General features: G+C 37.9%; 1 protein-coding gene across 6 annotated transcripts in view; it reads right to left on the reverse strand.

Annotated features, from left to right (window-relative positions):
- The window catches only part of LOC109105506 (DNA-binding protein SATB1-like), a 56,428-nt gene extending 41,917 nt beyond the window's left edge, over positions 1–14,511 (reverse strand). For 2 of the 6 annotated variants that reach the window (XM_042741737.1, XM_042741735.1), the window contains exons 1-3: positions 14,296–14,511; positions 3,695–3,933; positions 922–1,098 (exon numbers count right to left, since the gene is read on the reverse strand). In XM_042741737.1, coding sequence (XP_042597671.1) covers positions 922–1,098; positions 3,695–3,905 — 388 coding nt within the window. In that variant the 5' untranslated portion in view covers positions 3,906–3,933; positions 14,296–14,511. Of the gene's footprint in view, positions 1–921; positions 1,099–3,694; positions 3,934–5,174; positions 6,221–14,295 lie in introns of those variants that run through there. The other 4 variants (XM_042741736.1, XM_042741732.1, XM_042741734.1 and 1 more) reach the window with 3 other exon arrangements.
- Positions 14,512–14,746: the final 235 nt, after the last annotated feature.

Below are 14,746 nucleotides of genomic sequence, written 5' to 3' on the forward strand. Positions count from 1 at the left end.
TTGTCCTTCTTCATATTCTTGTTGAAACTGATACTTTTTGTCAGGACTGATGACTAGGAAGTTTAAAAGAACAGCATTTATTTGAACTAGACTAACTAAAAACGTATGTTTTTACTGTCACTTTTCATCAGCTTAATGCATCCTTGCTAAATAACAGTATTAATTTCTCAACATTTCAGCAGTAATGATTTATGAATATCACATTGACTTAATCACACATTATATGCCAAACTCTACTGAAATCAATTTGTCGAGTCTTTTGTGAATAGCTCTATTTGTATGTTGACTTGCTGCCCACAAGGTTTTAAAACACAGTCGTGGTCCTTCTAAAGTTTATTTTTATGGTAATACCATGGTATTTTTTATACAGGGTTGCAAAATGGCATTCTTTAAAAAAATATACAGTATATTGCTCGACCATATGTTGTCTGTCGACTGGCACTAAATGGATAACAGAAAAAATAAGATCCAGAAGATCCAAAGAAAAAATAAATTATGATGGACAGCCTGCAGTAAATTACAGGCTGAAGGCTACGGCTCTTAAAATAGCCCCCAACTCCATAAAGCGAGCAATTAGAAACCGCAGGCCCACCTCCACACTCGTTCCCATTGAGAAAAGTGTGATTACAGAGAGCAGGAGGTGCACCTGTGTGTTCCTGCCTCTACCCACAACCCCCCTGACCCCGGCATCAGGTCAGCCCGAGCAGGAGCATGCATGCACTACCAGAACACAGCCAACAAATCACTCCAAAAATATCTCTGTTTAGCCTCCAAAAATATCCGAGCATCTGCCCGGCATTTTATGACTCATGATTCTTATCTGACGGCAAAACAAAAAACACACACATTCTGGATGAATAGGTATCGTCGTGCACCATGTGTCTGTATGCCATGTTTAGGATGATAAAAAAAGCGCCGTACCTTTAGCCTGTGCAGCCGAACTGTGCGAGTAGCCCAGGGAGAGCAGGGCCATCTCGATTAGCTGGTTGAAGAGCATGTCCTTCCTGACCAGAACGAACTCAGCATGTTCCTCTTTGCTGTCAAACTCGATGGGGCTCTCGTAGTGCTCCACCACACAAAACACTGGCAGCATGTTACCTAGCAGAAGCAAGAGAGCAAGCTTTACACCGCTGCATAGAGAGCATGCAACACAACAGGGAGATGCTAAAATGCCACAGACTTTGCGAGTGTAATTTTTGTTGCATATTCATGCAGATGCAAAGAATACTTGAGCAAAAAATAAAGTTGTTTTTAATGATAGCACGTTGCTATGTGGTTGCTAGGGTGACAATTTTGAAGAACCTTGAATCATAAGCATAGGCAATAGGAATAATAATGACATTTGCCTTTGCATGCAACCTCCAATAGCACCACCACGCTGATTCCAAAAATAGTACCTGCTTTTCTCCATCACATCATATTTTTCTAACAAAATTATGCATTTTGTAGCATTTTTGCTTTTGAAAAGCATTTGTAGGGTGAAGAAATCTTGTTTTGTCCCTTAATCAGCAGAAAAGCCACTACAAAAACAAGATTCCTGTTTTCCTCTGTGATAATTTACAACTATTAGTTCCATTATCAGCCAATTTCACATATGACATTATTTTATGCCTAATCCTGTTTTCAAGGATAGAATTATGAAAATGCAAACATAAGCCAGTTCTAAAATGTAAGGGTGTTTTACTACATCCAAACAGCAATTATTTATTCATAAACGTATGAAGTGGAGTATTTGAAAATATTTTTTACTCATTTGATCAAGATTACAGATTTTGATACTTTTAGATGCTTCTGTCCTTAAAACTGAAACTCTACATTGTACCATTTCTAAACAGAATTTATTGGAAATAGAATCCTTTGTAACATTACACAATTATTTACTGTCACTTTTAATCAATTTAAGGCATCCTTGCTGGTTAAAGGGAAAAATAAATAAATATTTAAAAGTAATATGTGTGTACTAATAAGTGCTTTGACATTAAATTATTTGAGCATAATTTTTTTTTTTTTTTTTTTGTAAATTATACATTTTAAATACTACATTTTGTCATTAAAACCAAAACTTGACATTTAACTTATTTTGAATTAGCATTAAAGCTGATACATATATCATTTGAAAACATTGTCATTCTTATTTTGTTAAAAAAAAAGTTTTATTAATCAAATTTTTTTTTTTTTTTTTTTTTTTTTTTTGGCAAATCAGCTGAAATTATTTTTTTATGCAAGGCTGTGTTATCAATTGATTATCATCCATTGCAATGGTGTTGCAATAAAGCAGCATTGTAACATGCATAATTAGATCAGAACGCAGAACAAGCGGAGACGACGTCAACGAAACAGCTCTGCTATTTAAACGTGTTAGCACACTAAAAGGTTAGAGCTCATCGCGGCTTTAGTGCTTTATTTATTGTTAAGGTGCTCAAATCACATTAGAATACTTCTTCAGGCAGATCCCAGTACCCTTCCCATGATGCTGTGCAGTGGCTCCCAATGCACCGTATAGCCTTGAGGTTTACGAGTCTGTGTAAACAGCGTGCTGCTATCAGAAAAAAAAAAACGAAGATTCTCCATCCAAAGCTGTCATGTGTTCGGGTTTACTGTGCAAATATCACATAATACCAGCCAGCTGCAACACTGCGGTGATGAAATTTCAGGAACTTCATGATCTCTTGGACCCAGGATCTTTATTTTTACAGGGTTTAATACAGGCTGGGGGTAATATCAATGCCATCTATCCTGGGCAATCGTAATAAATCATATTTCTGCTCCTCGCGGTCGCAGTTTCCTAAGAATGCGACCATTTTCTGGAAAACAATCAATAAATAGGGTAATCATAAGCAGATGCCAGGGAATGTGCTGAATCGAAGCTTTTCCATTTTTAATAGATAAAGATCTAACAATAAAGACTGCTGTGTCGGTTCATTTCGGGATCAATACATGCTTTGTTCCCAGAGAGCTGAGAAAAGCCCATGGTAAATATTATTCAGCTGAAACAATGAATACAGTAACTTCCAAAGTTCAGCAAGCACTCAGCAAAAGTTCACTTTTTCCCATAAATAATAATAACGGTTACCCAGAGAGCTATTAATGCATTCGGGGAACATGAACAACTGACGCTAGCTGTTGCAACTACAATGTTTTCCCTTTATATTTATATATATATATATATATAAATTATTATTATTACTAGTGATCATTTTCTTCAAATAATTCCACAGGAAAAATATTCCAGAATAAATAGCAATGCTCTAAAATGTCAAATCAGCAACCAATAAAATAATCAGGGTTCATTTACTAAGAATTTCAATTTGAAAAGTTTTTTTTTTTTTTTTGTTACATACCAAAGCAGCAGACAAAGTACTACAGTGACTGTTTTCAATTAAAACAACACAAAGGTGCTTACAATAACTACTAAATCTACTCTTAGAAATTCTGCTGGTGGCATAGTTATGCAACAAATATATAAAATACGCAGATTACTTTACATGTTTACATCATAATTTAACCAGATGCCTGATATAAGGGTCCTAACCGTCCACAATATAAAATGGGACATTTTGTCGGTCACTTGGGTTTCTGAGTGATTAAATATCTGGTAGCCCCACCTATTGTGAAATATCATTGGTCCAAATTTGAACCCCCTTTTGGAACCTTTATTTTTTATGAGTGCAGTGGTAAGAAAAAGCAAACTCACCCCTCTTGTGGCAGGCCTTCAGATGATGTCCAGGGGGTTTGAAGTGCACTCCGGAGAGTTTCGCTCCAGTGCTACCTAGACGAGACCTGCCCAGTGGACTTCCGTTCTGTTCCAGGCGGGCCATTTTGGCCGGAGGGGCCTTGGTGTCATTCAGGTTGTTGACCATCTCACAGTTCTCCATCCCCTGGCATGTTTCGCTGAGATGCTCCATGGTTCTCAGCACCAATGCTCACTGTCACCTGAAGGGAAAAATAACAAGAAAAGCAACGGCGTCAGGACGGCTGGATGATCAAGCGCCATAAAATAAACATCATAAACTTTTTTCCCCCAATTATAAAGATTACTGAACCTAAAAAACAATGAAATTGCAACATAAACTCTGTCTCTTCCATGTAGACTGAAATGTCAAATCGAGCCTAATGTTACATGGCATTTACAATGTTTCATGCAATGATCACATCCCCATTCCTAAGAGCATGTATTATGCACGTCTAACCCACTGCAGAATCCCATGTGGAGAGCAAACAAGCTAGTTTTTGTACAGTCGCATTAATGTGCAGAGGAGTCCACTTCAGTGATCAGCGCACCGTACAACGAACCTTTCCTTACAAGAGAGACAGGCTGTGAAATATTTAGTGGATCAGATCTCTTGGTATAAAACTGAAAGTCCACGAATTCCTGATTGAAGTTGAGACATGTATGTAAAACACAGTGAGAAGATTTCTGGTTGCAACTGTTTGTATTAAATGACACCCAAAAAAAGTTTCCCTAAAATGCCAAAACAAAAGAAAGGCCTTGGATTATCTAGATTACCAGAAAAGGGACGTGCACCTTGTCTCAACATTGCATTCGCAGTGATAAAGGAACATTGCACCAGACACCATGACAGACGGGGTTAGATTTCATCAAACAGGCCAAACAAGACTCAGACATGCAACAATGAATTCCACAACAGATGAACTTACTGTATGTGACATCATTTAAGAACCAATAAAATAGGTATAGAGGATATAGATAAAAAAAAGAACTCTGTGCACTTTGTAGAAAAGAAACACTTCTGTGTGAATGAAAAAACTCTTATAGTAAAAATTAGTAAGTGTTATCTTAAAAACATATATATTTCTACTTCCCCAGACCCTTAAAATTCATTGCTGTAACCTTAAAGCAGGTTGATTCAGGCATATAACACATATATAACTAGATAATATACTTAACGTAATAACATAACATTTTAGATGCATATCATAGAATTCAATGATTAAAAATTTCTAGTGTGCATACAGAAATATATATATTAATAAAAATATACACAATAAATATATAAAAATGTTATAAATAAATACATTATATATATATATATATATATATATATATATATATATATATATATATATATATATATATATATGAGAACATTTACAAATAATTAAAATCATTCAATAAAACAAAGAAATAAGAAAAATAACAAGCTTGAACTCACCACTTTAACAAGAACATATAAAGGAGCTGTGGATGAACAGCGACTTCAAGTTTTGGCAGGAGGAGCACAAACTTCACTCGAAAATCAGTTTTATGTCAGCTATTCTATTCTGAGACATAGAAAACTTCCAGATCGTCCACGCCAAATCCTAACGTCAAACGCTAAGCCATGAATCACGGCGCATAATACACGCAGAACCATATAGACGAAGCGCAAAGTACTTTAAAATGTGATGAGAGCTAAAGACCGTAGACGCATGCAATCAAGCCGAAATGCAACGATCTCCGGTGAGTCTGGAGTTCAATAGAGTTTACGATCACATCCACCGTCCGTTCTGTGCGCAGAATAACGCTTTAAAATAAAAGTAACCGCCAGCGTTCCCTACACATCCCATTGAGCTTCAACAATACGCGCCTATAGGAACAGAAGCGTTCGTGAATCGCCTCTCATCTGGCCAAACAACAGCACGAAGCCCCAGCGACCTGCCGTCTCATCTCGAGCCGATCTGCGGATCCGAAGCAGCTTTAAAAGTGCGCGATACACTTTCGAACGTCGAATGAAACGTCAAAGCATCCGAACATTCCTGACGCACGTCAGCGCTACATTGTATCTTCCGCTTGTTACATTTGTAACATTCGCGCTCGGTCCTTTTCTTTCTGTTTCCCTTCTGCCTCTCTCTCTCTCTCTCCGTCTCTCTCTCTCTGTCCCCATTAAATTATGAGTTGCATCGGCTCATCCCTCCCTCCCCGCGCTGCCTGCCGCTTCTCCTCATTCATCTCTAAAAACCTCCTAAACGACGCGATTGAAGACGGATTTCTGGTCCTCCCGCGTCTGTCGCTGTCCTGGAGAAGGATGGACGCGAAAATAAAGTAAAAGTGCCGGAGAACGAGGATGATGATGATGATGATGGTGGTGGTGGATTTCCGCCTGCACGCGCGCAGGAATTTTTAATCAGCTTGATTAGAGTGAGGCGGTTCTGCATTTATTACTGAATCTCCACACACATCCTGTACACACACATACAGGATGCACATGCACCCAACAGCACAATAAAATCACTGTGCTTTTTTTTGTCACGAAATAAACCATCTTTATTTGTGAGCGCGTGCATTTTGAGCGTGTGTTGAGATGTTAATAATGAGTTGATCAGCATAACCAAGGGAAGCAAGCAAACGCGAATGATCGTATGAACGAGCGTGATTATATTATAGAGGGGGTTTTGGCGCGGTTCTGTTTTAAAAAGTTGCAAAAGAGCCTCAAGAGTACAATATTTCTTATAGCAAAAGGACACGCCATCTGTCAGTGATGCTGGTGCATGACACACACATATGTGCAGGTGACAGCAAACGACCAACCCTGAACACACACACACACAGAGAGAGAGAGAGAGATCTAATTTATGTAAATATGATAGAAGAAATAAATTAACGCACACTAATTCAAAAAATGTTTACAAAGTGATTATTTATGAGAAAACGCAGTGTAAAGTAAAAACGTGTATTTTATAAAATAGTATAAATAAAACAAAAACATAAATGCATAAATTATTAAACTTCACCTCTTGATTATTTTGACATCAAAACAGGAATGAAATCATTCCCAACCTTATTTGATTTTAATAAGATGCCCACTGAAATAAAAAATAATAATTATTATTATTATTACAGAGGCGTTACATGTTATCTACACTGGAATGTATATTATCATAAATAAAAACACAATGACATATAAAGACAACAGTTATACAGAAATATGTGCAGGGGTCAAATTTAATCACTCATGGTGGTTTGGAAGTAACACCACATCCTGACTGGTTAAAATGACTTTTCAAAGATCTGTATTTACTAACATACTGCAGTGTTAATAATTTTAACTTTGTATTAAATATATTGAATGTATCCAATAAATAAATAATAGTATACCAGTAATAAATAAATACATACATACAGAGATCATATATATATATATACACACACACATACACACACACACACATATATATATAAATATACACACACACTTTTTTGACACAAAAGTCAAAGAACCTGGATGCTTTGTTTCTGCTACTGTATGTTATTATAATGCCAAGTGAAAGTGAAATATATTGTTTATTTATTCTAAAAAAGAAGATGATTTTTAAAGGTAACCAAGCACATGCCCATGTCAGAATCAACAATTATAATGACTAATGGGCCCAATAATTAATTATAGTGAAGACAGTTAAATGTGTTTTTAAAAGCAGGAGTGTGTAACATGCATAGACATGAAACTGAAGGTGATAAAGCTAGATGAAATCAGCAGAAGTGCTGAGCTAGAACACTAAGTATCACTGTTGTTAAAAACAGGAAATGTAAGAGAAAAGCGATGACCAAAAAAGGTGGATGCATTGTAAGGGGTCGCGATATACGTTCATCGATTCGGTACAGGTAAATGATTTTATTTTTTTTTTTATGTCACATATGAATGCAACACATATGCCATTCGTACGACGCTAAACACGTTTCCGGCGTTGATGTGAATTTGCACTGAGCTTGTTTTTGCTGTCTTAAGATGCTAGTCCATGTGCAACACATTGGGTGGCGCAGCAGCTACAGCGATGCTCTAGATTAGGCCGAAACTAATATAGCCAACTTTATACCAAAAACAATTCACTATTTCAGTGCAAAATGTAAAAATATGTTGCTAAAACTATTTCAGTCAGATCTAACCCTTCAAATCGTCAATCTTAGTAAATAATATGACATAGCACAGTTTTATCTAGTGCATTTCTGCTCCCAAAATCCATCATTGGCTCTAAATGTCAATTTCAAAATCACAAACGGATTGTGTAGTTGCATCGGTCCACTCTTACTGACACAGTAAAATGGAAACGCGGGCCGGGAGCAGTGGTAAGCGGAGCGTGGCCGCCATGTTGACGTGCTGTGGCTGCAGTCTCCTCTGCACTCGTACAAGAGCATCACACAATTTCTGCCGGCCTTGCCAGGAGGGTCCTGATGCTGCCAACAGGTGCAGACACTGCCAAGAGCCCTGGCACACACACACACACACCGCCCAACAACACTAACTCTGACATACAGAAGGGCATGCAGATTCACAGAGCAGAAATGATTTGATCAACTGTGGTTATAATTCAGCTCTCGCCCATTTAAAGAAGGGTAAACACAATTGAAGAGTTGAAAATGCCAATATTTGTAGCACGCTCAGAGCAAACAATAATGAATACTAATATGCTAGTGTTTAAAAAATAAAAATTAAAAAATAACCAAATACACAAATGTACAATGCAGAACAAAAGCAATGCACAAACAACACTGTAAATATGTACTGTACTGCCTCATCGGACACTTTTATTGGTGAAACATTGGTGACAATTTTATTTAGCCATACTAATATAAATAAAATATATTATCTAAGAATTTTTGGGTATCCAAATTTGAGAGACAAGCTTAATTTGATCTCAGTTTATACTGATGTCAGATGAAATATTAAGTCATATTTAAATCACAGAATTCTTTTTTGGAAACAAAGAACGAAAGAAAAAGAAGCAGTTAACAAAATCCCATTTTAATTTTGACAAAATTAGATTTTTTTTAAATTAATTTTAAAAAACTGCAAAAAAAAGGGAAAAAATGTATTGCAAAAACTCATATTTATTCATTTCATTTACATTTGTATTGTTTATTTTGTCTTTTTCCATTTATCCTAGAATATCTGAGAATTTGATGTCAGTTTATATTTGCCTGAAAAATTTTGTAATATTTCAATTAAATAACTTAAGAGGGTTTTTCTGCAAAAAAAAGAAACCATTAACAATATGTTTAGAATTTTGACTACATTTGATTTTTTGAATTAATTCATAATTCTAAAAAAGTGAATTGAAAAAAATGATTAATCAATTCTTCAACACTTCTAATAATTAAAACAAAGAGGATTACAATTAGACCTTTTTTTCTATTTTTTTTTCAGCATCCTAGGATGTTGCATTGCTTATTTTGCCTTTTTTCAAGATCATCCGGTTTCCCCCGGAATACTGACACAATATGTGTAAGTGTACATCCAAAGTTAGAAACCCCTATGACAACAAGACAGTACAGTCTTCCTCTTCTTAGCTGCACTGGAGGCAGTTTATCACTCGGCACATTTCACCAGTGCTATTCTGACTGCTCGCACGCGTAGGTGTTGTTTAGTCTATGTGCTTGCCACTTCCGCAATGTTAAATGTGCATTAACAAGATTATTTGAGGTAGTGTTATAAATCAGAGCCAAGAGCATCTCGGCAGTTTGATAACACAAACAGCATGGGGTAGAGTCATCAGTGCCCACCACATACCGAACAGAGACACTGAATCAATGCAGAGGCAAATGGGCAGTATACAAATCTCCATTAGAGGCATTCAAAACAAACATTTCCTGGAAACACGAAAACGTGGAACTCATTACAGTCTCTAAATATTGGTGGCTGGCATATTTTTAGACAGAATAGAGGAGCTGTGTTACTCGAGCACATTAATACAGCAGTTTGCAGTTGACTGTGCACGACTCACATGACTTGTAAGTGTATTAAATAATAAAAATAACCTGCAGTAATAGACTTATGTGCAAGAGGGGAGTCTAACTCTATCACTTTATATGTGCAGGCTAATTATTTAATGCATGCAGTGACATAAAGCGATGCAGCACAGTGAACAGTCATTTCTGTCTAGTGCACACTGTGTTGTTGAACCACTAGTGTGCACTGTAAAAGTCCCCCTGTGGCTTGCTGGCATCTGAACACCTGCCAAATAAAGTGTACGAGGCTTTTAAATCAGTGAAAGCCTGCGAGAGCTGAAGTCCGGCTGCACACAAGCGAACAACAACAAAAAGATCCTGCTCTTTGAATCTCCCTCAGGAATCCGTATTAATTATTTAAAAACAATTACTCCCTCCGAGCGCACGAAAGAGGCTCTTTATCGGCTTGTTTATTCCCCGCTTTTATCTAATTATAAAACAAATCCGTCATCTAACGATCAAGCGAGATCAGTTTCAAGGCCCGGGAAATTACTTTTCTGTCACTGCAGTGGGGCAGCATCACATGATCGAATAATTAGCCCTCTAATTTCTGCCTCGTGGATTGCGACGCATCAACAATTAATAGAGTTAAAGTGACAGGGAGAGAAAACCGCTGTGGAGCTCTTTTTGTCCGAGCTTTGCTGAGATGCAACGCGTGGGCCCACGCAGATACTGCGCCCGCAGAAGTTTTAGCAGAATTGCAACGCCAGTCATTCACAAAGTTTTACGCGTCTCCACATTTTGGCTCATTTTATTATGCTTTCAAAATGAGTGCAATACTCTCACTTGCAACATTTAACACACAATTCAAAAAGATATTCCCGCAAAATGAATGCAGGAAATGCAATCAAGTCTGATAATAAGTGAGTATGCTTGTCTTTTTTTTTCTGCAGTAAAGCATGCACTGAAAGATGCACTCTTGACAATAAACCTTTCCATTGCACAAAAACACCTTTTTGGAACTTTTATTTTGAAAAATGCACGGCACCGACTCTAAGGTCATCAGGTTCAAATCTTATAGGGAGCATGCACATGCACATGAAAATGTACCTTTTAAGTTATGCATAAAAGCATATGGCGAGTATATAAATGCAAACTTGAACCGTCCTGTGAACAGCATCAGAGGCCTGGTGACAATAGGCAGGATTTGCAGTTTTATCAATATACTTCTTCCTTCACTTTCAGTGTTTCTTGTGTGTGCACAAGAAATCAAAAGCAACAAATGAAAGCCCATGCTTCTTTTCAGTTGACTACACTGCAAAGGCAAAGATTTGTATGGTGTTAATCTGCGTCCCTAACAATCTCTACAAGTGCATGTGTGTGCGTTTGCACTGTAAAAGAGAGTATCTTCTTTAATTGTTTGTTGCAAGTACGTGGGTGGGTATTAAAACCCCGATCTTTTGCAGTATGTGCATTCCTCTGATACATACTGCTTTCTTTGTGTCGCCTTACCAGAACAAAGGATTCGAGAAAACCTACACAGATTGGATAACGACAAGCATAGAAATAGCAGACAATAATGTGAGATCAAAACATATGGAGTGTCTAAATTTAGGTTACGCGAAATTTAAAAAGGTTTAAGGTGGAACTGAGTGCATATTTCAAATTGTATTAGTGATGGTGCTGCGGAGAATGATTATATTGCTCTTCTGATTTTACACAAATGTCATTTAGCCTAAGCATGACCAAATCGACATGACGCTTTGTCCTCTGAAAAGATCCAGCGCAGATTCTCAAAACCAGATAAAAGCAGGCAAACACGTAAAAATCTTTTTAAAAAAAAAAAGGAGAGAGAGAGATAGCGCTTGAGGAATCAAACATGAGACGAGATGCGGATTTTAACACCGGCGTCAAATAGCTGCTGATATATGCAAATCATCTCGGGAAAAAAGTTGGAAAACGTTGCTAAATTATTCTCGAGTTGCATGTGATCGTCTGCCGTTTTACATGCTTGACTCAGAGCCCAAGTATGCACAAACAATCCGTGATTTTCCTTTCTTCTTTTTTTTTCCCAAACTGGTTTGAGCTTGTCATCAAAAGTCTCTGATTCATTGTTACCTTTCCTAACTATCAGAAATCATAACAGCTCTTTCCAAACAGGGTGGAATCTCCAAGCAGCCACATATTAAAAAACGAGACAGACCTCTTATTTGCTGGCGACAGTCTAATACATGCATACTCTGGCAGCTAAACAGGTATTTACCGTGCTCTAACCACAAGTATAATTCTTCTCTTTGCTGAGCTGTTATTTCAGCCTAGCGTTCATTACCGCCATGGTAAAGACGATTAATGGTTTTACCCCAGAAATCACTCTTGACTTTGCTGTACATGAATCAGACACAGACCAACCAAGAAGTCCTTCATCTGGGAGGCGAGGAATTTTAGGTTGCACCTCGATTGCTGTCACTTACAACAGGACAAATCATGCGAGACGGAGTGGAAATAATTCATCAAGGACGAGTTGCCTTGATTATACTCTCAGGTGCACGCTGAAAATAAGTGAACCACCCCGCATAATAATGTCTCAAAAAATCTCAAACAAACGGTAAGGAAACCAACCATGCACACGCAGTTCTCCCTGACAAAGATGCAACTTCATCTCTCGACATTAAGAGGTGAGAAGTTGTGTTATTAAGGGTTTAGAGAGCAGTTTGACCTTTCTGACCCCCAAATTGAAGGCCACTTGCAGTACAAGGAGCTGAACAATATCACCTTCTCTCTCAGAAGCTACTCTGACTTCCTGTAGTTATTTGCTGCTTGAGGATGTGCTACGCATTTAGGGCCTAACTGACAAAACTGATCATAGCAGACGTGTCTCCTACTATCATTTTAACACACATCTGTATGCCGTAGCATCTTCGTTATTCACGGTCCGTCCAAGCGTGCCAGACTATGCCACTGCGCTGAGATTTGGGACAGCGATATCATCACAGACGATGATTCAGGCTCGGTTATCATATAAATCAGAGTAAGCATAACAACAACAACAACCAGCCGAAAAAATGTGTATAGGTGATGCCAATACAAAAAAATGGTTAACAACTTTCAAGTCGAGATCAAGGAGACCCACACGGTTTCACATCAACAGACTGTACATTAACGTGACACCGTGGAGAAGATGTCAGAATGAAACAAGTGAAGAAAACCTGCTTAAAAGCAGCGACTTTGATGTCAAACAGCACTTACAAGAAGCAAACCTGACGCTAGCAGGAAAAGCTCTATTCACGAGCTCTGTTCTGAGAAACACTGACCAGATCAACCACACTAATTCTACCCCCGATAACTAGTAATCTCAAGAAGAATAACCTCGTTTTTACCACATTGACCTGTTAATGAGGAATCAGATATACCTCGCACTGCAAATGAGATTGCAAAAAGTGTGTCAGCCACACACAGAAATAATATTCTTATTACTGTCCTCGACTGAATTCCATATGATCAATATTATCACTGATTAATTCATTACATTTTCACAAATATCATTTGTGAACAGCATCTTGCCCACGAGTGATGAACATCATGCACTTCCTACAACTGCTCTCTGCTCTTCATCAACATACCAAAGTGAAACATAATAATAGTAATGTACGGTCGCTACCCATAACCATAACAGTAATGTACATAAATTTAAATGCAACATTTAATGAACCACTTTGTAATATAATTTATTCTATCACACCCCATATAATTGCCAATTAAGAGCGGTAGATATGAATTAAAAGCACAGAGATGCATTTTATTTTTTAATTTGTTAAAAAAGTGCCTAAATGCAAGCATTTCAGGTCAAAAATGTGGAAATGTATTAATCTCAGTTGGGTATGATTATTTTTAGTGCTGAGCTGCTGAACATACACTGATTATTAGTACTTTCCCTAATGCAAATGTACTGACAGTCTGATATTTTTTAAGAAATTTAAATGAGTGCAAAAAGAATAGACATTCTGACTAACATGCATTAATATGATTATGTCTGCATTATTTACATTCATTTCCCTAAATATTATTCCTCACAAATGTGTCTCTGCATCTTAACTCCCTAAAGTCAGATCTGTCGCCTTTTTTTCTTTGCACGTAAATGCTTCTCAACCTTTCTCATGTTTACAAGCACAAATGTCACACTCAGTTGCACGGGGTCCTGAGCATACGAGACATAAAGTTTTACATCACACCAGAAAAAGAAAACAGTGTGATGTGATTCTCTGCAGGCTGACAGTCAGTTTTATTTAGAATCATTTAGTCATATTAGTCATTTCATCTTATTTAGGAGCATGTCTGCCTCTTGACTCCATAAAATTGGATTTTTTTTCCTACTTAAAAAAAAATTAAAATCTACATATAGAGATTTCCAACCAGTATGCAGCGCATAAAATACCTGGATATATAAAAGACGAATAGAAGACAATCAGTTGCACCTGAACGTATGCACGAACGATTTCCCCCCCTCGTTGTCAATTGTTTATCTATTGACAAGAAAGGACAGCAAACAGATCTGACTGCTCGTTAAATATACAGCAGCTTTGCGTTCGGAGCAGATGCTCAGAGACATCCGAGAAAGAAAAGAAGCACTACAATACCTTAGAGAAGTTAGCAATCTCCGAGAAAGCGCTCGTTTTCCATCCAAAAGTTGAGAAGGCTCGTTTAACTTCGTCCCCACGTTGAGAGATCCAAAGCCGGCACGCGTCCGCAGCTCTGCTCGCTGATGGAGATGGAGATGTCCCTGCGCGTACCGCTGAAGTTGGAAGCGCACGGACTGCGCGCAACGTGGGCTGCGATGCGGGATAGAAGCGCAAGAGAAGGGGGAGGGTTCGAGCTCGATGAGAGGGGTGTCAGGTAAACGAACCGCCCCTCCCCGTCGACATAAGACAATCTGCCAGCTGTGGCGCACCGCGTCTTCTTGCCCCACTTTGATTTTTGGAGCGGCGCGTCTCCATGCGCGCTCTCCAGGGACTCATCCACTTTCACACTCAGCCATTCTCATATTTACGCACCACATGTTAAAAAATGTCAGTAAGGAGGACTGTATAA

The sequence above is a fragment of the Cyprinus carpio genome, chromosome B16 (assembly GCF_018340385.1).
Source record: "Cyprinus carpio isolate SPL01 chromosome B16, ASM1834038v1, whole genome shotgun sequence".
Lineage (NCBI taxonomy): Eukaryota > Metazoa > Chordata > Actinopteri > Cypriniformes > Cyprinidae > Cyprinus > Cyprinus carpio.